Source organism: Calliphora vicina, chromosome 1, assembly GCF_958450345.1.
Source record: "Calliphora vicina chromosome 1, idCalVici1.1, whole genome shotgun sequence".
NCBI classification, from domain to species: domain Eukaryota; kingdom Metazoa; phylum Arthropoda; class Insecta; order Diptera; family Calliphoridae; genus Calliphora; species Calliphora vicina.
In genome coordinates this window covers 123,687,453-123,714,539 of record NC_088780.1, presented here as the reverse complement: position 1 = coordinate 123,714,539, position 27,087 = coordinate 123,687,453, and the positions used below count along the sequence as shown (strand labels likewise).

At 31.7% G+C, this 27,087-nt stretch overlaps 7 protein-coding genes across 7 annotated transcripts; 4 read left to right on the top strand and 3 right to left on the bottom strand.

Moving 5' to 3' along the window:
- Positions 1–397: 397 nt before the first annotated feature.
- On the bottom strand, positions 398–1,180 carry LOC135956904 (probable oligoribonuclease). Its single transcript, XM_065507511.1, has 2 exons — positions 693–1,180; positions 398–636 (listed from the first exon to the last, which is right to left on the bottom strand). The coding sequence occupies exons 1-2, from the start codon at positions 1,148–1,150 to the stop codon at positions 423–425; spliced, it is 672 nt and encodes a 223-aa protein (XP_065363583.1). The 5' UTR covers positions 1,151–1,180; the 3' UTR covers positions 398–422.
- Positions 1,181–2,904: 1,724 nt separating this feature from the next.
- LOC135963752 (dnaJ homolog subfamily C member 8) lies at positions 2,905–4,731 on the top strand. Its single transcript, XM_065515719.1, has 3 exons — positions 2,905–3,117; positions 3,305–3,625; positions 3,684–4,731. The coding sequence occupies exons 1-3, from the start codon at positions 3,061–3,063 to the stop codon at positions 4,053–4,055; spliced, it is 750 nt and encodes a 249-aa protein (XP_065371791.1). The 5' UTR covers positions 2,905–3,060; the 3' UTR covers positions 4,056–4,731.
- A 1,088-nt stretch (positions 4,732–5,819) lies between these two features.
- tst (twister) lies at positions 5,820–10,221 on the bottom strand. Its single transcript, XM_065515718.1, has 7 exons — positions 8,570–10,221; positions 7,712–8,431; positions 7,466–7,645; positions 6,811–7,387; positions 6,563–6,741; positions 6,369–6,500; positions 5,820–6,128 (listed from the first exon to the last, which is right to left on the bottom strand). Exons 1-7 carry the CDS (start codon positions 10,172–10,174, stop codon positions 5,925–5,927), a joined length of 3,597 nt encoding a protein of 1,198 aa, XP_065371790.1. The 5' UTR covers positions 10,175–10,221; the 3' UTR covers positions 5,820–5,924.
- A 1,060-nt stretch (positions 10,222–11,281) lies between these two features.
- On the top strand, positions 11,282–12,406 carry LOC135956894 (succinate dehydrogenase [ubiquinone] cytochrome b small subunit, mitochondrial-like). Its single transcript, XM_065507499.1, has 4 exons — positions 11,282–11,440; positions 11,578–11,693; positions 11,752–11,939; positions 12,006–12,406. The coding sequence occupies exons 1-4, from the start codon at positions 11,398–11,400 to the stop codon at positions 12,190–12,192; spliced, it is 534 nt and encodes a 177-aa protein (XP_065363571.1). The 5' UTR covers positions 11,282–11,397; the 3' UTR covers positions 12,193–12,406.
- A 178-nt stretch (positions 12,407–12,584) lies between these two features.
- LOC135963748 (succinate dehydrogenase [ubiquinone] cytochrome b small subunit, mitochondrial-like) lies at positions 12,585–13,932 on the top strand. The gene is made up of 3 exons (XM_065515717.1): positions 12,585–12,703; positions 13,274–13,580; positions 13,637–13,932. Exons 1-3 carry the CDS (start codon positions 12,661–12,663, stop codon positions 13,899–13,901), a joined length of 615 nt encoding a protein of 204 aa, XP_065371789.1. The 5' UTR covers positions 12,585–12,660; the 3' UTR covers positions 13,902–13,932.
- PTPMT1 (protein tyrosine phosphatase, mitochondrial 1) lies at positions 13,878–15,435 on the bottom strand. The gene is made up of 4 exons (XM_065515716.1): positions 15,237–15,435; positions 14,748–14,891; positions 14,346–14,663; positions 13,878–14,243 (listed from the first exon to the last, which is right to left on the bottom strand). The coding sequence occupies exons 1-4, from the start codon at positions 15,387–15,389 to the stop codon at positions 14,118–14,120; spliced, it is 741 nt and encodes a 246-aa protein (XP_065371788.1). The 5' UTR covers positions 15,390–15,435; the 3' UTR covers positions 13,878–14,117.
- Positions 15,436–17,549: 2,114 nt separating this feature from the next.
- On the top strand, positions 17,550–19,093 carry Sec13 (secretory 13). The gene is made up of 2 exons (XM_065515715.1): positions 17,550–17,972; positions 18,045–19,093. The coding sequence occupies exons 1-2, from the start codon at positions 17,683–17,685 to the stop codon at positions 18,703–18,705; spliced, it is 951 nt and encodes a 316-aa protein (XP_065371787.1). The 5' UTR covers positions 17,550–17,682; the 3' UTR covers positions 18,706–19,093.
- Positions 19,094–27,087: the final 7,994 nt, after the last annotated feature.

Below are 27,087 nucleotides of genomic sequence, written 5' to 3'. Positions count from 1 at the left end.
CAAATATTTGTTTACATTTTTTTAATATAAATGCCATTTTATTAGTGGTGACACTAAAATAATCGAAAGATGTTAGGTGTAACGAAATGAGATAGGAACATTTTTTAAAGATATAGAGTTGGCACTCAGCCCTGTGTAATTCTTATGGGAAGATGTTAGCATATTTGCAAATTGATGGTAGATGTTAGATGTGCGCTAGTGTAGTAAAAACCCTATAAGACTTGTAGTAGAATACCTGCTGAGATATGTTCTAATCGTATTAAGTTTCTAAAAATTATAGTGAAGTAAAAAATATGTATGTATACCACATTACCCGAACTTACTCTATAGAATTAAATGATTCTACCAAAGGAAAACTATTCTACCTTGTAGAATTCTTGTAGGTATCATGATTAATATTAAATTTATTCTATTCAATTTCGTTAAGTATCTTTAAAAAATGTTTGCCTATAAAATTTCAACTCATCAATACTATCATAAATATCATCTAAACTTCGATGAGAAAATTTTTTTTTGGGTGCTGCATCTAATAACTTAGGATGCCAACGTCTTGCCAATTCTTTTATGGTAGAAACATCAATAATACGATAATGCATATAGTCGTCCACAGATGGCATGAGTTGACGTAGAAATAACCTAAAAATATAAAAATTAATTGAATTATGTATCAAACAAAAATATTATTTGTTTACCTGTCCATATACACTGAATTTCCGGCTAATGGACATTTGCCTTTAGGTACATGCTGCTTTATAAAGTCCAATAGTATTTGTTCGGCTTTATCGTTTGTTATTTGCGATTTAAGACAATTCTCTACCAAGCCAGATTCATTATGATGTTTGATACACCAGTCATTCATTTCCTGAAAAACATTTTCGGGATGGTTGATGGCAAAACAAGGTCCTTCTGCTATAACATTTAAGTTTTTATCTGTTATAAGACATGATACTTCTAATATTTTGTCTTTGATAACATCGAGTCCAGTCATTTCTAAATCCATCCACACGATCTCAGTGCAAAAATCTTGATTTGAAGTCATTTTTTGTGTTTCCCGCGAAATGGTGGTTAAGTGTTGTATAGCCAATGATTTGTGGAGGAGTTGGGGTAATGTTCTATTGGCAATAAATAGTTTGTTTAATACAGAAATCATTTATATATTTTGGTTTTTCTAAATACTTTATTTTAAAATAACAAGTTAGTAAGTACAAACTAAAACATGTTTACAAACTAATCATGTGTACGTGATAAGGGTTGCCATCACTTTTCTTATTATATACGTTTACACTGTGAGAAATCCTGAAAATCAGTTATATCACAGTCGCATTGGTAATGAAAAGATAAAAATATTTAAACGAATCTGCCTAAATTTTCAAGTTAATCTGATATGTATTTCTTTAATGGTCATATTTCTTTTGAGTAAAGAGTTGTAAAGTTATGCCTCCAAATTTTAAAATTTCACATACATTGCGGTACTTTAAAGTTAAACAGTTATATCAAAAAAATCTTTATATAGCTAAGCGGGTGCACGACACACTATTATAGGGCCCATACTCAATACCATCATGATTGTGCTAGCTGATTGACCAAGTCGAATTTATAGAAGGTGATGACAGAACCAAGGCGAATCTAATTCGAATGTTGTCTGTTGTTGTTGCTATTGGGTTTGTGAAAAAAACCCAATAGCATCATATTCATATTCTTCTGAGGTCACCTTCTATAAATTCGCCTTGTGATTGACCGTGTATGAGCAAGACCAAGGTGCATTTAATAAGGTGTCATCGGGAGCACAGCTGTTTATAAAAATATCCCGCGATAATCTCAAACAAGGCGAATTTATATACCAGGTGGTGTCGATTCTACAACAAGTACAACATTTACAAAAACCACATGCAATTTGTTTTTGTTTGTGGTTTAAGCTGTCAAAGTTTGCCTGTTGTTTTTGTTACTTTTACGTTTGTTGTAGCATTCGCCGCAACAAACACAAGATAATTTGACAGCTTAAACATCTAAACAACATTAATCAGCTGTGCTATCAACATAACCTGGCATATAAATACGCCTTGATCTCAAACTACACATATAAAAAATATTCGACACATATAAAAAATATTCGGCAGCAGTGGCGAATTGGAATAAATACAGGCGAATTCACTTCACTTATTTTTTATATACGTAGTTTAACATAAAAGCGTACGGTCGAATATTATTTATATGTGTAGAATCAAGGCGTATTTAACAAGGTGACAGCAGTGGCGAATTGAAATAAATACAGACGAATTCACTTATTTTTTATATATAGAGTTTGACATACGTGCGTACGGGCGAATATTTTTTATATATGTAGTTTGACATTTGTGCGAGCTATTTCTATAATCAGCTGTGCTGCCGATGGCACCTTATTAAATGCACCTTGTGTAGAATGACATTTATGCATGCTATTTCCATAATCGGCTGTGCTGTCGATGACACCGCGTTTCACTCAGCATATGACTTTTAGTCTATACTTGAAATAAAAATTTAATTTTTCGACATTTCTTCTTATTTCGAAAACTAAATAGTCGACTATTCGAATTTAACTATTTAGGAAAAGTTTTTTTTTTAAATTCTTACAACAAACTTTAAAATTAAAATAATCGACTATTCGACTTTTTTGGATAACGGAAAGAATTGTTTGGCTTTCTTCCGACTAAAAAGTCGATGGTTCGAACAATCAACTTATAGAACCCAACATATAACAAAATGTCATAGTAATATTTAATACTTTTTAATACAACTGTGTCTATATTCGCTTGCTGACACTTTATAATAAAATTATTTTCTACATTTTGAACAAAATATAATAATAGCAATTATTTAAATTTGTGAAAAAATTATGGACAAAATAATAAAATAAATATACAAAAACTTTTTAATTTCACATTGTACCACAACAACAAAGAAAACAACACAGCTGGCGAAGAGACGCCAACAACTACCTACATAATTCACTACAAAATTTTGTATAAAAAAAATTAATAAACTATTTTCCCATTATTTTGCTATAGAGAAAACAAACTGAAAATGAGTTCGGAGCAACCCAGTACATCGAAAGAATCCTTTGATGTTTTTTACTCAGAAGTAAGTAATAGACTGGAAGCAAAAGTCAGCTCAGCTCTTTTTCAATGTCGTTTATGTAAAGAGCCAATCCCATATGTAAACAAACAAACGAAAAATAAAAAGAGACACAACATTTGCATTGTGTGACCATTATTAGGTTTATAATTGAATTTGTTGTAAATTAAAAGATATTTTGCCATATTCACAGGTTAAAGAAATTGAAAAACGTGATTCCGTACTAACATCTACTCAACAAATTGATCGTTTACTTCGTCCAGGTTCAACGTACTTTAATCTCAATCCCTTCGAGGTGTTACAAATTGAACCAGAAGCCACGGTCGAAGAAATCAAGAAACGTTATCGTCAATTCTCCATATTAGTGCATCCGGATAAAAATCAGGATGATAAGGATCGCGCACAAAAAGCATTCGATATTATAAATCGTGCCTGGAAGACATTGGAAAATGAATTGGGTCGCAAAAGATGTTTAGACGTTTATGAGGAAGCTAAAGAGAGGACAGACCACATGGTAAAAACGAAAAAGACTAATTAAAAATCCTTAACAAATGTATTTAAATTTCTTTTAGATTGCTGAAAAGCGCAAAAAGATTAAAAAGGAGAATCGTTGCTTTGAGACCATACCCGAAGATGATCCTGTTAAATATAAGCATGCTATTTATGTTATGGTCATGAAACTCTTTGCCGATATGGAACGAAGACGCCAAAAGTTGGAACAACGTGACCAAGAGGAACGCAAGAGGAAAAGAGAGTCTGAAATTGAAGAGGAGGAAAAGCGCAAAGCTGACAAAGAATGGCAAACGAATTTTGAAGAATCCCGCCAAAGTCGCGTTAACAGTTGGCATGACTTTCAATCCGGTAAATCGGCTAAGAAGGCCAAGAAGCAAAAACGCTTGCATGGCATGATGATGCCACCGAAATTTAAACCGGAATCACGATAAATGTGGTGGTATTATATGTTAATAACTTAAGTCTTAATTAAGTCCACCTACTTTTTTATCTACCTTACGTTGATTCAAAATCATCAACGACTTTTTAACAAACACTTATTTCATTTCATCATTTTTTAATGTTTAGTTTTTTAATAATAGTATTTAAACAGATTAAACAGTAGAAACGAATATGTAACTAAAAAATGCACAGTTCTATTTGTGCTTCTCCAAGCAACACAAAAAATATTGACTTGCAAAGTATTTAGATCTTAACTTTTATAATGTTAAAATTAAGCATTTCATGCGATCAGTCTAAATATATCTGTGTGAATATAAAAAAATAGTTTCCTTTAAATAAAGTACGATTCCATAAGTTGAACATAATATCGTCCCCTTAATAAAACAATAGTGTATAATTTTTTTGCCATTTCGAAATAATTGAGTTTAAAATGTGTGTTAGTAGACATCTAGAACAAAAGTAATATTTCAATTGATCTTTTGACCTACTTTGTGTAAGTAGAATTTCACCAAATTCAGTTATGTAGATTCTTATGCAATTAAAATAATAAAAATAATGGCGTATATGTATACTATTGTTTTATTGAGGGGACGATATATGTTCATAATAAATTTAATTTGATTTTTACATTAAAATAACACAAATTTAAAATTGTTTTAAAAGGAAATGTTTTTGTTTTTAATTTTTAGTGAAGTAAAATTTTGTAAACCAATTCCTATAATATTTCAAAATGCACAACATCTATAAGGAAGAAGGACGGATTGTGAGAGAGCTCAAAAAAGATCAATACATGTCTGCTTCTAGAGTAATAGATTCTCTCAAACTAGAGTTAAGTGTACGGAATATATAAAGAAGAGCAGTTTCAGCAGAAAAATCGTAAAACTGTCCTTAAATTAGCTTGAGAACACTTGAACTGGACTGTTGCACAATGAAATGCCATTTTCCGATGAATCTGAATTTAATTTTATGTATTCTGATAGCAGAATTAATTAATTTTGTTAGGCGGACATGTTATGGTGTGGGGTGGTCTTTGTGGTGAAAACTTAGGACCTTTACAGAATAGTGACGGTATTATGGACAAACAAATGTATTGCAGGTGAAGATGCTGCCTCATGCTTATGATGAAATGCCCCACCAATGGATATTTCAACATGACAATAATCCTAAACACACATCCAAATAGGAAGGCGTTAATGTCATGATGTGGCCAGCACAGTCACACGATCTTAAATTTATGGAAAAAGTAAATAGAAAAGAAATTAAGAATGGGCACATCGAGATACAAACACATTGTATCAAGCTACATATATATAATGCCTAAAAGGTATGCAAAAGTTTTGAAGAAGTGCGGTTATGCAACAAAACATGAATGTGTTATATAATCCACTATGTTTGTCGTTTGATTTTTTTTACTTTTTGTTAAATTTTTTAATAATATAATAATGAAATTAAATTTCGTTGTTAATAATACTGAGGATGTATTTATATTTTAAGGCGAATTTGTTGTTTCTAAAATCTTTACTTTTTTGGAATTGAAAAAAAGTTATATCGCGAATTTTGTCTAATATATTTTGACTAATACTGTATACAAAAGTCATGCCACCAAATTTTAAAACGATCGGTCCATAGTTAGTCACACATTTTAAAGGGATGTAGGTCTAGGGTATCATATGGTCTGACTATACTTTCATACTTGTTTTATTTAATTTTATTTGTCAATATTTTTGTCTACAAAAAAAAAATTCTTTGACATATTTCGTTTTATAAAAAAAATACAATTTATTGCATTAAGCAATTACATATTTAAATTTAAAATTATTTTTATGCAAATAAACTCACCCACCATTTGCAAACAACTGTTAAAATGTTGTATACAAACTGGCCGTAAATACAATGTCACGTTTAATGGCATTCGAAGCCTCCTCCATTTTACTTTGCAAATCTGGATTACCAATGCGTATGGCAGCGGTTTTAACATCTCGTAATGTTTCATCTAATTGCTGAATGCAACGAACAATAATACCCTCTTGGACTTCAGTAAGTTTCATTATTTCAGCAAATGGCTAAAAGAACAAAAAATTATTGAAATACTATAAGCTGTAGTTTTTTATGAGTAAAATCTAAAATGTTGGAGAATCGTTGAGACTGAATTCAGAAGGCTTGTATTTTTTAGACTACAACGATCCAGACTACATATACTTTATTGGGTCTCAAATGAAAAATGTCTAAAATCAGTTGCTTCGTAAGTTACATATTTAAAATACACTGAGTTTTCTATTGTTCCGTTGTATAGATATACCTACCTTATTGCGAGCCCATTCATAAACGACTTCGAGTAGACCAAAATTCAAGCGATCTTCAGATTCAGACACAGCCTGACGTCTCAGCTCTTCACCCAGAATGTTGTCATTGATTTCTTCAAATTCTTTAACACACTAAAAAGAATTAATCCAGATATTTATATGTGATTCGTATTTATAACAGAGCAACAAAAAACCTTTTTCAGTTTTTCGGGTATAACTGGTTCACCCTGGATTTTTGCTTGAAACACTAAGCCAGACAATAAGGCTGCTATTTCGGCTGGCTCAAGGTCATTAAACAAATTACAAAGTATTAACTCGGTTATCAACAATTCATTTTGACCCATTTCACAGGCCACCTTACCCTTGAGAGTCACTAAAAAAATTTAAAAAAATGTGTTTCAATTTCTATACACTATTAGATATTTCCTTTTAAATTCTAAACCTTCATCCGATTCATCTATGTACTTTAAAGCTCTCAAAACATCCAACTTTTTGCAGTAGTCCGGATATAAAGAGAGATTTTTTGTAGAATTTTTAAATTTCAATTCTTCAATGCGTTGCTCTAGTATTTTACGCTCGTAGACGGTTGCAAATTCTTGTTCGAAACCCGCAATATTTGTATGTGGTAAGACCTCTTGCAATTGCCGCCATACATGTTCCAAATAACGTATTTGGGCCATTTCGGTGTCGGCATTCACGTTGATTTCCTTCGACATATTGATAAATTTTAAAATATCGGGATTTTGTATATAGTTTTCATTTATTTGATGTAATTCCGAAACTACTTTGACCACCGTACTGGTAGGTGGTGAATCCTTAAAGCGCTCAATTTGTCGTTGTTCCCAATTGCGTATAACAATGTCAGCTTCAATTTTCATTGAAGATTTGGTAATTTCAACAAAATCAGCTGCTTTTAAATCGAGTATAATATGACCTCCAATACCTTCGGGGTGATAGAATTTATTCTGGGGTGTAAGAGAAACCATTTTATAGTACATATCACCACGTTGAAAATCGTCCTGAAGAGTATTTTTGGTTATTATTATATTAAGGTTTTGTTTGAAAATATTCTAAATTTTTTTAATTACATATATTACCTTGTGTTCCGTTTTAAATTGATGATCTAATACTAAAACACGATAGACTGCATCTTTGCCCACTACAGATTTAATCGACAAAATCACGCCCAATTTATTATAGTGTTTGCCTTTGGTCACCACTACAATACGGCCTACTTTAAGCTCTTTCACAATTTTAGGTTGAGCTATTAAAAATTTCTATAAAAACAATATTGAAATTCAAAATAAAAATGTCTTCTTAACAATTTCTATTATAGCACATACCATAAGTCTTTGTTTTTCTGTTATATACTCCCAGGCCAAATCATAAAACTTTGATAGTTTCTGTAGATGCTCACCCAATTCAGGCATTTGTGAAAACTTATTTTGAGCCACTTCCAGTTGTTTTTGTTGCGCAGGCAACTGCAGTTTCTGATTGAACTCTTTAAAGGAATATTTCATAATATCCTCTACCTTAATGCTTTCAATACGTAGACATGTCAATATGACGGCATAACGCAAAATAAATTGTGATTCTAATTTTTCTGGTTTGCCCAAAATCATAGAACGTAAATCCTGTACTGGAGGAACGCTCGTCTTGCACAGCAGAATAACGCAACCATTTTTATCGTGACCTCTGCGACCGGCTCGACCAGCCATTTGTATGTATTCGCCTGGTTTAAGGTTTCGAACTTCGAGGCCATCGAATTTACGATGAGAATCAAATATAACTGTTCGGGCTGGCATATTAACGCCCATAGCGAAAGTTTCGGTGGCGAAGAGGAGTTTAACAAGACCAGCTTGGAACAGCATTTCCACAATTTCTTTGAGTATTGGTAAAATTCCGCTGTGATGTACACCAATGCCGCGGCCGAGAGAATCTTTTAGTGTCAAAACCTGTGGCAAAACACGATCTGGTGGTTTGAGCTTCGACAAACATTGTTGGAAGAACATTTCAACGGAACCTCTTTCGCGTGCTGTATTTAAATCAATAGATTGAAGAGCCTATAAGAAAAACATATAACTGTGATATTTTACCCTTAAATATGTATAGTAAAAAATTATCCTTTACAATAAACAAATCTACTTCAGCATAAATAAAAAAATAAATTTTGTTTTTGTCAAAATGGGAATATATCTTACCACAGCATTCCTATCACAACGATTTCTCGACAGGGTGAATGCAACCACAGGCATTTTGTCATTACGTTTAAGGAAATCAATCAAACCAATCCAAGTATTTTGATCCTGTTTCGGTGTGGTTGACTGATTTTTAGCGCCCGAACCTCCACCCATCCTTTTAGTTTTACTTTGCATGGCCTCCTTCCTCTCGACAGCCTTTTCATAGCCTTGCTGTATAAAACGACCATGTTCGTCGACCAACAGAAAAATATCATCTTTACTTTTGCCTCCAGATCCCGTATATAGATAATGCATTAATGGTACTGGTCGTTTTAAAGTGCTTATCACATAGACCTTGCGTTTTTTAGTACTGCCTACCCAATCAGCCAATTCCATTGTATTTGGTACAGTGGCCGATAACATTATAATATTGACATGATCGGGTAACAATATAATAACCTCTTCCCAAACATGACCACGATCGGGATCATTTATATAGTGTACCTCATCAAATATGACATACTCAAGATCGCGTGTAATATCACTGCCACAATAAAGCAGAGATCTCAGAATTTCTGTGGTCATTATCAGACAAGTGGCAGTAGAATCAATTTGGAGATCGCCCGTTATGAGACCAACATCTTTGAATGTCTTTTTGAAGTCACGATATTTTTGATTGGATAAGGCCTTAATAGGTGAGGTGTAGATGGTGCGTGTCAAATCTCTTTGCGACAAAGCTATAGCATATTCGGCCACCACAGTTTTACCGGCTGAAGTATGAGCCGCCACGAACACATATTGTCTTTCCTCTAGCTTCAAAATGGCCTGTTTTTGGAAGGTGTCCAACTCAAAGGGGTATGTCATGGCGGGACAGGGTATTTTCTCTTTAAAGTCTGTTATCGGCTGGGATATATCTAACATTTCGGCCCACTCTGTACGCAAACTGGTGTCTTTGGTGGTAGAGATTTTCAGAACCGATTTCAGTTCAGTGGCCATTATATGTTCATCCACATCCTTAAATTCTTCAACTTGATCATTATTAACAGAGATTGATCGCTCTTTATTTTCTACATTTTCATTCTGTGTCAACTTCAGCCATTCCTGGACATCTAAATCATCTTCCAAATTTTTAAGCAAATTTACATTTTCCTCAGTTTTTGGTGAGTAAATATCTTCTTTGTACTTCATATTATCCTTAAAATCATAGCCAGTCTTAAAACCCGGCGGAATAGTAAGTAACGGTCCCTCAATTTCAAAACCCTGCATTTCCAAACGTTTTATTTCCTTGGCCGGCTCATCTAAACCTCCCGGCCAAAATGGATAATTCATGGCGGAACCTCTGGTCACCTCATCCAACAAACCCGGTTCACGTTTCATAGACGTTGAATTGTTTGCATTTGCCCCCACATCTTCAAGGTCCACTTCAATGAAGGCGGTAATTTGGCCGGTAATCAAGTCTCGTTTAGGTACCAATTTTGTGCTTGCCGGCCCTCGCGGTAAATTCAACAAACGCATTTCATTGTATTTACGTGGTATTATATCTGGTAATGGGTCGTGTATTGATAACTCTGGAGAGAGTATATAATTTTGTAACTTTTTAATATTTTCATCTTCAACAGTTGCCATTGTTCTTCTCAAATTCCATCAACAATTGCTTTTTAATTCGCCTGTCACTTTGTTTATTGCGGTTTCTGCTTTAATATTAATTCACAACAATGAAAGTGTTGCCAAATTTTGTATTTTTTTGCAATTCAACGATTTATTGAATTCCTGATTATGGAATGTATTTTTCTTGAAGCACTCTCAATCAGTTGTATAAAGCTGGCCACACACGGAATTATTTGTTCGCCTGATTTGTGATTGAAAATTTTCAATTACTTGTAATTTTGTGCGCACTCAGCCCCATTAACAAGTCGAACACGAACAAATCGCACTCACAAATCATCAGCTTAACTGAGGTAATGATGATGTAAATATGATGACCACGGAAACTGGAATCGTGTAAATACATAGTTCTTCCTGTACGTTTAATGGAGCCGTGCATAAGGTATTTATCCCTTTCAGAACATTTTAAGAATTTTAACATATGCCCTTAAGAGCATATTTTTGCATTTATTAGTTTTTACAGCTTTTTTCGTGTCTCCCCCTGAACGGGTCAAACTTGGATTCAAATTTAATAATATGAGAACAAAACATAGAATTATATTTGAATGCAACCTAGAAAACTACTATTCAGTGGAATAATGACGGTAGAACTCTAAAAAAAATATGGAGAATGACAGGAAAAGATTTATTGATGTGATAAACTCATTTTATATACATGTTCGACTTTTTCAGCAAAACACATCAAAATGAAAATGTATTCAGATGATTTATTTGAAAATGTGTGAGCAATGTATTTCTACTCTGTGATATGTCGAACATCGGCTTCGCTAAATAAAGCTTTTTAAGATACCTAAATTTTGTTTAGTACCGTTATGTATGTAAAACATTAAAACTTGGTGCGCCAATACTCTTAAACAGTAAAGGGACTTTTAGTAATTTTAAATTTATGCTAACAATATAAAAAAATTTGACAAAAATGGGGGTTATATAATATTGATATTAGCCAATATTTACACATTGATTTGCAACACTGTGCCTTCTAAAACTAGTCCTGGCAACACAATTAGCTGTGTTCCCGTCATGTGGCATCTTTGGATTATACATTTTGACGTCTCTCTTTTAACTTTTAATTCGTTTTCATACTGCCCATTTAACACATTCGGCACCTGAAGATTTTGTAGTTATTTTTTCTTAAAAATCGTAACTTTTTAAAGGAAGATTTAAATAAACAATAAAAATCAGACATGGCACTTAATATGTTACTACGCAATGCTACCAAATTCAACAGTAAGTACAAAGAATACCCAAAAGCATTGGCAGAATATACAAATTTCACTTATGTACATTATATAACTTGGGATATGAATTTCTGTTGAAAAATTCTATACCATTTATTAAAATGATAAAAAAATGTTTATTTACAGGTGCTGCTGGCTTGATGAAATCTGCCCGTTTGACCCCCTTGAAGACCTATGCTACAGTAGTTGCTGCTCAGCGTAATGCATTAGTTAAACCATTGAGTTTGGTTAAAAATGCTGCAGTAAGTATTTAGTTAATGCGTCTTTTCCTATATAATGATGAGGTTTTTGTGTTTATAGCCTGTTACCCGTAGCATTGCATTGAGTGCTCCTCGTATGTCTGCTGAGGGTGGTAGTCACACAGCTTTGTGGTCAATTGAACGTGGTGTTTCTGTAGCCCTCTTGGCTGTTATTCCCGCAGCCTTTTTGTTGCCTTCCCAAACTATGGACGCTTTGTTGGCCGTATCATTAGTCTTGCATACCCATTGGTAAAGTAATGATTTTATTAATATTTTAATTAAAAGTTTAATTGTTATGTATTTATTCCGTTTCAGGGGTATTGAAGCTATGGTTACCGATTATGTGCGTCCTGCTGTCGTAGGCAATGTTTTACCTAAGGTTGCTCATGGATCTCTATTATTGATTTCAATGGCCGCTTTGGGCGGTCTTTTCTACATGATCTACAATGACATCGGCATTGCAAAGTCTGTTAAGAAACTGTGGGCCGTTAAGGGTGTTTAAGAAGATTTAAAATTCAGATGCCATCTTTTGTGAAAATTTACTTTGTTACACATCTTAATTAATATAACTAGAATTTAGCTGCATTTGTAGCTAAAAATAATGGTAAAAGTACTATATATTTGTTGTTTTAAGTTCAAAAACTGAGTCTGTAGAAATTCAATATGATATTCGACTAATAATAAATTAATGAAACGAATGGAAATTTTCAATTGCATTATAATGACTATTATTTAAAATGGTTTCTTACGTCCAAATTGTGCGGTATGTATATTCTCAGTAATAACAAGGCGGGCGAATTTACTGTACAGTAAATTCGACTTGAGTAATAATAATTTATATCAAACTTTCACAAAAATTTCTTGTTTACTACCAGTACTAAAAAAAAAAATTAAACTGTCAATAGCTTTAAAATATTGTTTTCCACAACTAACAAATAATTGGAAAATTTGTTATTTCTCTAATTTTATCATGTCTGGAATTCTTTTGAGAAATAGTTTAAAGAAATTATATTGTAAGTTCATCATCACTGAGTCTAAATAACAAAGTTTGGCTAAGCTCTATTTGATGGTCAGCAATCACGATCTTAACTAAATTTATATCAGAAGTACATGTTTCAATGCCTAATATGATAATATATTATTATTTTTCAACGGTCAATAGTTCCCGAGTTATACCACTTTAAATATCGAATATTAAAAATCAAATGTTTTTGTATCTATTTTGTATTAATAATTGGCAGAAGTCCTGCATCTAAAAAAACTACTTTACTACGACGCCGGTGTTCAATATACCATAGAGTCTGAAACACTTCCGCCCAACCATAGACTTCATGTGAAGCTACCAATTAAGCCGATATATTAAAAGTGAGGACATGTAATACCTTGAACTATAGGTAAACGTATTTGCATTAAGTTTTATTGGGTTAATACATACGCTAATAGGTTACTAGAATAAAATTCTACTTTTGGTACATAACTCGGAAACAATGGACCTCCAGAAAAACAATTATATGAAAAAAAATATTTTTTTTCGACGCTGCCCATGAATTTGATTTGTTCCTAAATTTATATATTTTCCAAAGTTAAATCGTGTTATCAACTTACCAAAAACCTCAATATCCTGACGCAAAATGATGATTCTACGGTTCTAAAATCTAAAATATTTTTACAAAAACAACTAATTTCAATTAATCGTTACATTTTACGTTGTGGCTCATCTAAGTCTATTACAATTAAGCCATATGAAACCAGTCGCAAATATATGTGGAACTGGAAACTAGAACGTTTAATGGGCTGGTCTCTTGCAATTATGATACCATTGGCTTTTGCTGTAGACTCTAAAGAATTAGAAATGGCAGTGTGCATGGCGGGGTTAATGCATACCTATTGGTAATAGTACTTTATTTACATTTTTAAAAAATAATTTAAAGTTTTTCTTAACTTAGGGGCTGCCAATCCATGTGTAGTGATTATCTACGCTCCTCCATTGTGGGCAAAGGCTTGCCTATTATAGTACGTCTTTCTGTAGTTTTGCTAACCCTTGCCTCCTTGGCTGGTATTTATCAACTAATTTATGAAGATGTTGGTCTTATTAACATGATTAAAAAATTCTGGTCTATAAGAGGTCAAGATTATGTGCCACCCAAACACTTACAGAAACTTGAACTGGAACAGAAACAAAATATATTTCGCTTGTTTTCCAGAAAATAGTCTAAAAATACTTTTTATTATTTGGTTTGAATAAAGAGAATATAAGCATTTAAACGATAAAGGGCTTATTTAGATAACGATAAAAGTGTTATATATTTAACATAATAAACAAAAAACACATCACCGAACGCACAACTTTTAGCACAAAAACACACTCAGTCGAACAAATTGACGCATATTTAAGAATTATATTTCCTGTTGATTGTCGTTTTTAGGTCATGACTTTTGTAAGTGTTGTTGGTGGAATAATCTCAGGGCATCCCATTGTTTGGTGTGCAGTAAGACGTGAGATCTGCAGCTACGCATGTGATCAACAGCTTGTTCAGGTGTCCAGCCATTTTTCTAAAAATTAAATAAAAAACATGTTATTTAATGTTAATATTTAAGTACAAAGTTCTTAGACAATAAAATATAAAAAAATGAAGAAAGCTTTGAATTACTCACCATCATTAAATAACAACCAACTAGCGTCGCACTACGAGTGCGCCCGGCCTTACAGTGTACGTACACGGTGCCAACATTTTCTGGACTGGAAGTAGTACTCAAGCCCTTGATACGATTATTTGTAGGAAGGAATTTATTCATAAACTCCACTCCCTTGAAGAGCTTATCCTGGCAAGGTGACTCAAAAATATCGGTGGTAGCCAACTGAAGAAATTCTACTCCCAACAAGTGCCATTTGGGAGCATTGTTCGAAAACACAGTCAATTCATAGTCTTCATTCATGGAAACAACAGCTTTCATATTCTCATTTTTAATAAGCTGCGGCAACAACATAATAATATAAAGAAGTTAAACTTTTTTATGATATCTAAGAATACATATGTAAAAGTTATGAAAACTTACATCATTGGCCTGTGATCGAAAAGGTAAAGCACCCAATATGACATTCTCATCGATACGATCATACCAGTTGCGGGCAGTGGCCTTCTCCATTAAAACATTGTAAAGGAGAGTGGGATAGAAGGAGACACGAGCAAGCATTGCAGCCTTTAAAAATTTAACGACTTTATTAGAAAATTAATTAATGAGTCTCACAAAATATGAAACAAAGAATTTTCCAATGGATTTCTATGAATTTAACAAAACTTTCACTCTACGCGCTTTACAACAAGACAACTGACATCTCTACTAGTTTTCGAATTTTGATAATTAAAAACAAACGCACACGAGCTGTTAACTGTCGAATTTTTAAGCTAAAACTGGTTTCAAAGTTTAAAGTGGAGCTTTAAATCACTGAAGACTGAAACTCAAAAACCAAAACAAACTGAAAAACCTCACAAACACTTGTCAACAAAAGTCTAAATGTATTGTTGTTGTTGTTCTAATACTTACACTCATTTCCATGCCTTTGTTGTTATTGTGCGCTATTAGCAAACCAACGACGATAGCAATTACACAAGCACAAACTACAAATAATAAATTCTTTTTATTTGGAATTTTGTTGAAGATTTCCTTTAGAATTTCAATGATTATTATTATTTTCATAAAATTTACATAACCGCGTCACTAAAACTCTTCTTATTCTGGCTCTTTATGAATTCCTAATTAGAATTATAATGAAACAAAAAAGTGACCCCAAATATTTGTATTGAAAACAAACATGTGGCGTAAAATATAAAAACACCGTTAACCAGCTGTTTGTATATGCAATCCGACTCAGAGATGGGATTTTAAAATTTATATCTGTTGACAAATTGATGTCAAAAATGTACCACAATGAGACAAATAGTGTCAACCAAAGTAAATTAATAAAGTAGACTCAGTAGAACAGCTGACTATTTTTTTTACTTTGGTCTGAACTGTCAATTCACTTGTGGTTGTTGTGGCGAAAAATACAACAAGCCCAAAAGCAAAAACAACAACAGGCAACTTTGACAGCTCAGACCTTAAACCAAAAATAAAATTGCTTGTGGTTTTTGTAAATGTTGTATTTGTTGTAGTACTGTCGCTACTTTATTAATTTACTTTGGTGTCAACATTACTTTCCAGAAAATAAATGATTTGCATTACTTTTTTGACTCTATATAAAAATAAAATGTTTCAATGCGATAATGTATTAAATATTATTATCACTTTTGTTTCTAATCGTTAGATTAAAAGTTATAAAATAAATAGTAAACAAATTTACATTACTAATTTGGCATGTTTATTATCAAACACTTTTTGCAATTCTAGTATATACGATATGTCTAGTTTTTTATAGAAACATTTTGGAAAAATTTTATGTAGAAAGAGCATTATTTTATAAACATTTATTTATTATTATACTGTTGCACTTACATATTTTTTTGACAGTCTATCGAGTCGACTTTGAGATAACTTAATCGATTGTTAAACTTTTTTCGACCAAAAATTCGATTTGTTCGATTGTTCGAACACAATATCACAATTTTGCCATAAATTCCATCACTGCTCTACTACGTTATTAATAAACGGTAAGGTTGGTACAAAAACTCGGCTTTAAACTTTAGAAATCCTGGAATTGAAACTGGAACTTTTTCAATTTTTTAAAAGATTAATTTTATACTTAATGACTTTTTATTGAGTTTTTAAGTTAAAAAAAAATCGATATTAACATGAATTTATTACAGTTTTGGTGTATGTATTGTTAAAGAATATTCAATTTAGAGCCAAGGCGAATTTATAGAAGGTGACGACAGAACTACAACAAATACAACATATACAAAAACAACAAGTACTTTGTTTTTGTAAAAAGATAAGTGAACTGTCAAAGTTGCCTGTGGTTGTTTTTGCTTTTGGGTTTGTTGTATTTTTCGCCACAACAAACACAAGTCAATTGACAGTTCACTTGTCTAAACAAGTGAATAAAAAAAATAATCAGCTGTTCTTCTGTCGTCACCTTCTATAGATTCGCCTTGTTTAGAGCCATCTGCAAACCAAAGTAAATTAATAAAGTAGACTCATTAGAACAGCTGACTATTTTTTTTACTTTGGTCTGAACTGTCAATTCACTTGTGGTTGTTGTGGCGAAAAATACAACAAGCCCAAAAGCAAAAACAACAACAGGCAACTTTGACAGCTCAGACCAAGGCGAATTTATACAAGGTGGTGTCAGTTCTACAAAAACAACGATTGGTCTTAACAAATGTCAAAAAACCAAAATGAAAAATTAAACAAATAAGTATTTAAACTTAATATAGTGTAGATAATTGAATAGTGAGGGCTTCACTTATTTATGTAAACAATAAATATTTTGTTAATAAGCTTAGAATATGTAGATATTTAAATATAAAAACAAGCTTTGACAGTTGTTAGAACCAAAAAGCGAAAAAAAAATTATCAGCTGTTTGACTGACTCCACCTTGTATAAATTCGCCTTGGCTCAGACCTTAAACCAAAAACAAAATTGCTTGTGGTTTTTGTAAATGTTGTATTTGTTGTAGTACTGTCGCTACTTTATTAATTTACTTTGCTGCAAACTATTTTTGTTTAAAAAAAAAAAAAATTAGAAGTTTAACAACATTTATCGAATTGTGTCATTTCAGTTAGTCGTCATTTGGACTTTTTTGTGAAGAAAAAATCGTTTGTTAGACGATTTTTCCAAAAAATTCAATTTATGAACCCTAAACAATATTCAACCATAGGTTGTCAGCACTGAATGTTTTTTCGTTGACAGTTCCATATTTCCACGTCAAATAAATTAAAGGAAAAAAACATAAACCGACGGGAAAAATTTGAAGCCGCCAATAATTTTTATTATTTTTACAATTTTCTGCCAATAAAATTATTAATTTATTATAAAGAAAACTTAACAAAAATGGTTAGTTTAATTAATACTATTGACACCGGTCACGAAGATATGATACACAATGCCACACTAGATTATTATGGTTTACATTTGGCAACTTGTTCCTCGGATGGTTCTGTAAAGATATTCGATGTTAAGAATGGTAATCAAGTGTTAGTGGCGGATCTTAAAGGTCACCAGGGACCAGTATGGGAAGTAGCTTGGGCACATCCCAAATTCGGCAATATGTTGGCATCTTGTTCGTATGATCGTAAGGTGATTGTGTGGAAAGAAGGGAGTGCTAATGATTGGACAAAAATGTGAGTAGAACAATAAATAGTTTTAAATGATGTCATTTTAATCAATGTTTGTTTTTTGTTAATATTAATTAGCCATGAATACAGCAATCACGATTCTTCAGTAAATTCGGTAGCCTTTGCACCGGCCGAGTATGGATTGATGTTGGCTTGTGGCAGTTCAGATGGTTCCATATCGGTTTTAACTTGCAACACGGAATACGGTGTATGGGATTGCAAGAAAATTCCAAATGCTCATACTATTGGCTGCAATGCCGTTTCTTGGTGTCCCTCGACAGTGCCAGAGCCAGCATTTGACCAAAAGTCTTCGACACGTACTTCTGGTGTAAAACGCTTAGCCAGTGGCGGTTGCGACAACTGTGTAAAAATTTGGCGTGAAGATAATGATCGTTGGGTAGAGGAAAATCGTCTAGAAGCTCATTCCGATTGGGTGCGAGATGTAGCTTGGGCCCCGTCCATTGGTTTGCCACGCTCTCAAATTGCTTCTGCTTCGCAGGATCGTCATGTTATCATTTGGAATAGTACAGATTTTACCACATGGTCTCCCACCATCTTACATACATTCGATGATGTCGTGTGGTCGGTAAGCTGGTCAATGACCGGCAATATTCTGGCCGTTACGGGTGGTGACAATAAAGTTACTCTATGGAAGGAAAATAATGAAAATCAATGGACTTGCATAAATGATGATGCTTCTACAGGCGTTGGTCAACAGTCAGAACAGAGAACACTTTGAATTTTCTGATTATTCTCCATTCTTATCTCTCATTTTTAATTCCAATTTCGTCAATGTGTCATGTTTGTAAAACATCTAATGCACTCTGAACCAAGCATCTCTTCTCATAAGCGGCATGAGATATTTTTTTTTATTTCAATTGTGTATAGAAAAGCAAAATGTAAAATCGTAGATAAGAAATTCTTCTACTCACATTTTGGAATATTTTGTTTAGTTTAAAATGATTAAAACAACAAAAACAAAGGAAAATGTATTTATCATTTATTCTTATTGTAGCATTCTTCTTTAGTTGTTATTTTTCATGTTTTCCTGTTTAAGCAAAGAATTGTTACATTTAAATTCATATTTTCTTAAATAAAGCTGTGGCCAGTCAACCAATATTAATAAATTGCTATTAAAATACTTATTTATCATTACTCTGGGCGATTTACAAATTTGAATATTTAAATTTTCAAAAGGAATTACAAAAATGTAGTGTCAATTATGTATCCTCATTAAATCTTTTTTTTTTTTTAAAATATTAATTCATATCCTAAAATCCCTTGGTCATAGATTGTCATATCAGTTTTTACAGATTCGATTTCAGGATCCTTTGTAATGGTTCGAATCATAGGGAAAGGAGAGAGAAATATCAATGGACCACCTTAGTGGGAAGGGTGTTATGCGTTTGTGCTGCCCAAAAATATTAGTTTGTAACGCCCAGTTGTAATGCCTTCCTAATGCCATCCTTCTTAGCTCTTGATTTTACATTAATTTTCAAGAAATTCTTAATTGTAAATATCTTTTTTTAATAAAATCTTTATAATAGATACTTTTTTCCTTATGTCTGAAATCCAGAAATAGTAGACTGTCATGCAAATGTACTTTCATGATTTAATTTTTTTAATAATACGTACAAATAACTGATTAAGTTTTTATTTAAATCTAAAATTGTGGTAGTGCAATAAATGTCACATTAAAACAAATTAAAACACCTGTTAAAAAAATTAAGTGCATACAGGAAAACAAGGAAAAACACATTTTATTTAACTCACTATTTTACAACAGATTCAATATCGTGATTCATAAATCTTTAAAAATACATATAATAGAACATGTCGGCAATTATTTTGCAACTGCTTTATATGTACACAATAGTTGCCTTTAAATTATAAATTAATTGGGGTTTACTATAGCCAGCATTTAATACAGGAATTGAAAATATTTTCCAAAAACTTGTAGTATTTTCGTCATAGATTCTGAGTAAAGCACACAAATAACCAATGCTGTAAAATCTAATTTCAAATAAATACTTACCCCCATATTCATAAAGGTATTTATTTACAGACGACAATGCTGTGTATTACTATATTTTAAAATTAAAAAAATATTATTGAAATAATATGGTATGTCACGATAATATTGTTACGAAATTGTACTTGAATTCAAATATAACGATTTTAACGGCTGATTTAAAGTTGCATAATGCTTTCAAATAGCAGTGCCTCTGAAACTGTAACATATCTGTGGGCATTATTAACATTGAATAAAAGCTTTGAGTTGATCATTGATCGTAAGTATGGCAACGCTGAATGTTTGCTGCGAATCGTATATTCGAATTCGAAACATACGAGTTTTGACAATTAAAGAACATTGTAGAAAGTTCACCAGAGATGGCGTGTGTATTCGAAAGCTCTAGACTTCGAATATACGAGTTTTGATAGTTAAAAGACATTGTAGAAAGATCACGAGAGATGGCGTGTATATAAATAGTGGCCATGGTTGCAGTCGTGAGTGGAGTTTATCAGAGACGCTATTCGAATAAACATCAACTGAGTGCCTTAAAGTGTGCTGTATTTTCAAGAGAATTCGTGTACATTATAAAGTGTGTTTGTATTTCTGCGAATTTATAAACGTGTATAAAAAAAACACTTGGCGACTATTTAAATCTATTGTTGTACGTTTTAAAATAAAGAATTGTTACAATTTTTAAACTGCTAAACGGCTTTTATTATTAGGAAGGAAATAAACCAACGTTTTGAAAAGGTTAAAACGTAACAATATAAAGCTATTTTATTTTTCAGTTGATTAGTATTTTTCTGCAAACTTTATTTTTATATAGTACTAGCTAAAGACTGGTGTGCTTCGCTTCGCTACCCGTACCGTAATGATTTACAATATATTTAGTCTATCTAAAATTAGTTTACGGCCCTATGCTCCTTATAGGAACAACAGGAATTAATATATATATATATCTAAAATTAGTTTCTAATGTAATAAAAAGTACATTATTTATTTCTTATTTTCAAACCTTAATGTGAATTGTAATAAAATAGAAAAGTTTAGAACAAAAAAAATTGTATTTAATGTTTAGTACCTATATAAATTTTTTTATTAACTATTTGTTGTTCTAATGCCATAGTATATACAATATATTTTGTTTTTTCACCAGGTGCATAGACCTATATGTCTGTGGGATTTCCCACTCGCGAACATGCAACTACAAGCTGCCCATGTGAAAAACATGGATTTTCTAGATTTAGTCCACAAACTTGCAAAGACTGGCATTAAGCAGAGAATTTACCCAGCACAGATTGTATATATGTTTTTAATTGAACATATCCGAAGTTTCCCGAGTCCAAGTTCAAAACTTCTTTGCACATGTCAAATTTCATTCAAATCGGATGAATCGGGTTTAGATGTTACTGATTTATTTCACTCTTATTTTTTTTTCTATACCACTGTGCGTCGTTCTCAAAGAAATATGGACAAATTCTACACCAAACAGTGACTTTTTCGTGAAGCATTGAATTGGTGAAGCATTGAATTGACCGAACAGAACACCCATTTTGATAAAACAATTTTATCATTTGCACGTGTTTTTGAACGCTATATCCGTCCGTGGTGATTTGGTAAAACAAACTGAATAGATGACAGCCAATTCGACAGATTTAGCTTCAACAATATGGCCGTCATCAAATGCCAAAATTCGGATGCCTCTATATTATATGAAAATAGTATACAATTTTTGTTTAGAGGACAAAATTGTATTATGATACAGAAGGTTTTGACCATAGAGAAACATAGAGCGGAAACTAAAAAAAACTCAAACACAAAAAAAATACTCTAAATAGTCACACAGACGTTGTTTTTGTTGTTTTTGTTTTCACATAGTTTTTTCTACTAATACATTTTCACCACTTAGGTTTCTGACAACTGAGTTAGGTCTTTGACAGGGGAGTTTCCACTCTATGTCTACTCTATGGTTTTAAACTTTAAAAATGGGTTTTGAATATGGGTACGTAAAATATTTGTAAATACGCTGTGGTAGGCCATCTTCTAGTCGACCATAATCTGGTTTAACTCACCTAATAATTATTCATATTGTAGTTATTATAAATATTACTTAATTATAAAAATGTACTAGAGAGAAAACAATCTGCATGCTTTCACATTTCGTTAACATTCAAGTAAGTACTAAACATTAGATGGTGGTAAAACAGGAATGTCAAGTACTCAGTTTTTCCTTTTAAAACCATAAATAAAAAAAATAAATAAAACACACAAAATACCTAACTATTATAATAAATAAAAAAGCAAAGTACAAACTATATTTAAAAACAATTCATGTTCATTGTAGGCTGTTCACTTATTACGTTTTAAAACTCCAGGAGTGCATGCTTTTGACAAAATGTTGCTACTTACATATGTATATGGGGGATTTTATATCAAGCGAACCAAATTTTTAAATGGATGTCTTCCGATCGTTAGTTCTATTGGATAGTAATTCAGACATAATTTTTCAACAAGATCGGTCGAGAACTCTGAGTTAGAGGGGGACAAAATTTGACAACAGGTGTTTTTTCTCATCCATGTAACTTATTACCTATTGTTCTTAACAAAATGTGTCCCAAATAGTTTAGATTGCTATTTCTCAATCTTTCGAAAATATGTAAAAAAAATAAAAATTAGTTGACATATTTTTCCGAAAATCAAAAACTTTTTTTTTTTTTTTTTCAAAATGGGCCTTTTTTTCTCAAAGCGAAGCTTAGATATTTTTCTTGAAGACCAATTTGGTCGCTTAGTGGGATGCGAGTTGAATATCTACCAAAAAAAAATATTTTGTAACCCAAAACATACAATTTTTGATTTTTTTTTGCAAAATCAAAATCTTTGTTGACTTTTTTTTTTCAAAATGGACCCTTTTTTAATTTTTTTTTGCTCAAAAGAAAGCGTAGATCTTTTTCTTGAAGACCTTTTTGGTCGTTTAGTAGTTTGCGAGTGGGATATCTATCAAAACAAATATTTTGTAACTCATATATACAATTTTTGACTTTTTTTGGAAAAATCTAATTTTTTATTCAAAATGGGCCCTTTTTTACTCAAAAGAAAGCTTAGGTCCATTCCTTTAAGAGGGTTTTGGTAGCTTAGTGGGACGCGAGTGGGATATTTATCAAAATAAATGTTTTGTAACTCAAGATTTAAAATTTTTGATTTTTTTTGGAAAAAACAAATCTTTTTTTGACTTTTTTTCAACTCAGAGAGTTCTCGACCGATCTTGTTGAATAATTGTGCCGAATTACTATCCAATAGAACTAACCTTGGTGCAAATTTCATTCCGATCGGAAATACCCCATATGACATGAAATCCCTCATATTTTAAAGGTGGGACAGACTAAGGATAAGATTTGTTATCGCTTAAAATATAAATTAAAGCTTTGAAATTTCTTTGAACGATTTTTTTTTCTCTTATTTTCCAATTTTTAGTTTCCGTTATGGCGTACACGTGTTGTTGTTGCCTAATTTTCGAATATGTTAGTATTAGTGGTGATGCCATTTAAGTATGAAATTTCCGATTTCACCGCAAAAAGTCATTACAATCAATTCGATTGTATTAAATCACAATAAAATTAGGTTAACTATGTGTAATTTTTTTTTGTTTAGTTTGTTGCTTCTTTGCAGGCGAGTAGAAGAATTTATGTTTATTTCATGATTTTTTCAAAAAATTTAATGAAATTGTGATTGCCATGTTGTTGAACTTTGAATACTGTTAGTGTATGTAGTCTGGGACAAAAGGAATTTTAGTAGCAGTTGTTTCACTTCATTTTATTTTCCAGATACATATTTTCATATGTACATACAATGTTTGCTTAAAACTTATTTAGTTTTTTTGCAGGAGATGCAAAAAACGTTATACAGTTAATAATAATAAAGTCAAACGTCCGTTTGAATATCAAATATTCAAACAAAAAGGGCGTAGAGTATGCAGGCTCGAGTATATGGAAAATTCGGAATGTTGCCAATTTTTAGTTTTCGATTCGATTTGAAAGATTTTTATACATATGGAATCTATTAGAAGATATCTAAACATATATATATACATATTTACTTTTCACATTCCAAAATTAAAATTTAAGTTTTTTAAATATGTACTTTAGTATGGTTATTTGCTTGAATAAATTATTTTCAATTAACAAGAAATTAATCGTAAAAATAATTGTTTGAAAATCTTGTGGCTGGGTTAAAAATTATTAGCATTTAAAATAAAAAAAATATGTTTTGAGAAAGAATTATTCACATTCAATTTTAGTTCAAACTTTCTCTAATCCCACAAAAATTTAAAACGTGTTTTGTATAACCAAATGTGTGTGAATTATTTGGCAAAGGAAATATTTTGCACTGATTTTGTTAGCGTTAATACATACAAATATCCAAAAAATCCCATTTTGGTATTTTTGGGAATTGAGGAATCATCAATAGCAAATCTTAATTTTATGTTCACACTGTAAAATTTTATACAAAAAGATTCATAAACAATCATTTTATTTTAATACATTATAAAATTTAAAATTTTCCAAAAAAATTTTTGTTTCTAATTTTTGCAAAAAATGTTCTATACATTATTTAATTATTAAAATTTTTACAAATTTTAGACACAATCTTATTTTTTCCACTAAATAAACTTATGGATTCAATAGCAAGAACTCTATCGGGCGTCATTATGCGTATGAGTTTTATTTATTGAATTACGTTAAAAAATAAATATTACTCATACGTACATGAGTTAAAAAAGGATTTTTTTTAAATTAAGTGAAATAAATATGTAAAGCAAATGATTGTTTGTTTCTAAACTTTATTTTTGTTAAATAAGCTAGAATACGTTCGTAAATGCAATAACAAAATTTAGCGTTGTTGATTTTAAATCCATAAATTATATATCAACATATAGGAAATTGTGCATTTTTTTCAAAAATTTATAAACATTTTAAGAATTAAAAAATTGATGGAATAATTTTTTAAAAAATATGGGAATAATTTTTTAAAAAATATGGGAATAAAAATGATGGCTGATTTTTTTGAAAAATTTTAATTTTTAAAATATAGAATTTGAAATAATTATTTTTTCCTAAATAAATGTTCCTAAAATTATTTGTTTGTAACGTTTAGAAGTTACAGATGGTACCGTAAAATAGCTCCCAAATGAAATAACTCCCAGTGAAATAACTCCCAATGAAATAATTCCCTTCAAAAATGAAATAATTCCCAAACTTGAAATATGAAATAACTACCAAAGGGTAAAATGAAATTACTCCCAATAATCGGCGGTTTCATAATTTTAAAAATATTAGTCCCAAAAAAGCGAAATAACTCCCAATAGAAATGAAATAATTCCAATGTGAAGCTATTTATTTATGCAATCTAAAAAAAGGAACTACAAAAGTGAAATTATTCTTCGCCTACCAAAAATTTTTTGCATTGCGGGCCTATAGCGTAGCGCAAAGTTTTACTCCTCTGGGATGTGTCAAAAACTGGCTTCACTCAGAAAATTTGTTTTGCATTGTTTTGCAAAAGTTTTGTGCATTTTGTGCGCTAAGGTTTTCTCCTCCGGGGTGTATAAAAATCTGGCTTCGCTCAAAAAAGAAAGGTTTTATAATATTTCAGAAACACGATTTTCATTTCGCACCAGATTAAGTAATCGTTGCAACCTGACAAAGGCCGACGATGTATAAATAATCTTTTCTGAGCGAAGCCGGTTTTTGAAACACCCCAGAGGAGAAACCTTTGCGCCCGGCCGAAGGCCGGCAATGCAAAAAACTTTTCTGAGTGAAGCCAGTTTTTTTATATTTATGGGTTCTGCTATTGCAAAGTAGAACCCAACAAAAATTAAATAACTCCCAATACAGTGAAATAACTCCTAATTCCCAAAATAAAATGAAATAAAACCCAACAAAAATTTCATTGGGACTTGTTTCATTGGGAGTTATTGCATTATGAAATAACTCCCAACAAAAAATTATGAAATAACTTTGGAGTTGTTTCATAATGAAATAAGTCCGAAGTTGTATGGAAAATTTGTTGGGTGTTATTTAATTTTTTCGTGGGGAGTTATTTCATTTGGGAGGTATTTCACGGTACCGTTACAGATATATTTCCACTTTTTTAATTCCCTCACTGTGCTGCGTCATTATGCATATGAGTAATATTTATTGAATTACGTTAAATATTAAAAATTACACATACGTACATACATGAGTTCAAACAGGGGGCAAATCACCGCATTCGAAATCGAGTACTTCGGCATCGAAATGTAGTTAACGGGGATCACGGCAATCGTTATCGAAACATATCTACTCGATGTAGTACTCGATTGGTAATCGAGTTTGTACTACTTTTTTGGATCGAAAAAAACAAAGAAATTATAATAATAAAAAAAGTAAAATAATAAATAAAAAGTTAAGTAATTTTTATTATTTTTGGGAAAAGTGAACATCAAAACGGAGAAAGCCCAGTAACTGGTACAAAAAAAAATTTTGTGAAACAAATAAAGCAAATGATGGGCTAGAATACGTTCGTAAATGCAATAACAAAATTTAGCATGTTCGTCATTATTGTTTTTATTTGTCAAACTATTAATGCAAATGCTTGGGAGTAAGGAGTGAGATCGAAAAATTCTTAACATACATATATGTTTATAAAAAAGAAACCACTAAACTTACAGCTTTAATTTTTTTTTTATTTGATTGAAATTATTATTACAATTTACAAAAAAAATTATTTTTATAGTTTTAATCACTAGTGATGAAATTTTGAACCTTTTTCGGAAACCCTTCCATTAACGTTTTTATAGTGCTTTCTGTCACTTTGCTCGAACATGTAGTCCATCTCCGTTTAAAATCTACCACACTTTTGGACACCTTTTTTGTACTCTTCAATTCTCTTTTAACAAGAGCCCAATATCTCTCCACTGGCCTTAGCTCCGGGCAGTTTGGAGGATTTGCCTCTCTTGGTACAAATACCACATTATTGTTCTTGTACCACTCAAGGGCTTGTTTGCCATAGTGACAGGATGCCAAGTCAGGCCAAAAATAAGTGGACACATTATGAAGTCTTATGAATGGAAGC

Coding starts and splice junctions, on each gene's coding strand:
- PTPMT1 (XM_065515716.1), bottom strand. CDS start 15,389: ATGAAAATAATAATAATCATTGAAATTCTAAAGGAAATCTTCAACAAA. Junction 14,664..14,747: donor TTCGATCACAGGCCAATGAT/GTAAGTTTTCAT, acceptor TTGTTGCCGCAG/CTTATTAAAAATGAGAATAT. Junction 14,244..14,345: donor TTGGTTGTTATTTAATGATG/GTGAGTAATTCA, acceptor TTTAATTTTTAG/AAAAATGGCTGGACACCTGA.
- tst (XM_065515718.1), bottom strand. CDS start 10,174: ATGGCAACTGTTGAAGATGAAAATATTAAAAAGTTACAAAATTATATA. Junction 6,742..6,810: donor CATAGATGAATCGGATGAAG/GTTTAGAATTTA, acceptor AAATTTTTTTAG/TGACTCTCAAGGGTAAGGTG. Junction 6,501..6,562: donor TACCCGAAAAACTGAAAAAG/GTTTTTTGTTGC, acceptor AATTCTTTTTAG/TGTGTTAAAGAATTTGAAGA.
- LOC135963748 (XM_065515717.1), top strand. CDS start 12,661: ATGTCTGGAATTCTTTTGAGAAATAGTTTAAAGAAATTATATT. Junction 12,704..13,273: donor TAGTTTAAAGAAATTATATT/GTAAGTTCATCA, acceptor TATTTTCCAAAG/TTAAATCGTGTTATCAACTT. Junction 13,581..13,636: donor GGGTTAATGCATACCTATTG/GTAATAGTACTT, acceptor TTCTTAACTTAG/GGGCTGCCAATCCATGTGTA.
- Sec13 (XM_065515715.1), top strand. CDS start 17,683: ATGGTTAGTTTAATTAATACTATTGACACCGGTCACGAAGATATGATA. Junction 17,973..18,044: donor GCTAATGATTGGACAAAAAT/GTGAGTAGAACA, acceptor AATATTAATTAG/CCATGAATACAGCAATCACG.
- LOC135956894 (XM_065507499.1), top strand. CDS start 11,398: ATGGCACTTAATATGTTACTACGCAATGCTACCAAATTCAACA. Junction 11,694..11,751: donor GTTTGGTTAAAAATGCTGCA/GTAAGTATTTAG, acceptor TTGTGTTTATAG/CCTGTTACCCGTAGCATTGC. Junction 11,940..12,005: donor TTAGTCTTGCATACCCATTG/GTAAAGTAATGA, acceptor ATTCCGTTTCAG/GGGTATTGAAGCTATGGTTA.
- LOC135956904 (XM_065507511.1), bottom strand. CDS start 1,150: ATGATTTCTGTATTAAACAAACTATTTATTGCCAATAGAACATTACCC. Junction 637..692: donor AATTCAGTGTATATGGACAG/GTAAACAAATAA, acceptor TTATATTTTTAG/GTTATTTCTACGTCAACTCA.
- LOC135963752 (XM_065515719.1), top strand. CDS start 3,061: ATGAGTTCGGAGCAACCCAGTACATCGAAAGAATCCTTTGATGTTTTT. Junction 3,118..3,304: donor TTGATGTTTTTTACTCAGAA/GTAAGTAATAGA, acceptor CCATATTCACAG/GTTAAAGAAATTGAAAAACG. Junction 3,626..3,683: donor AAGAGAGGACAGACCACATG/GTAAAAACGAAA, acceptor AATTTCTTTTAG/ATTGCTGAAAAGCGCAAAAA.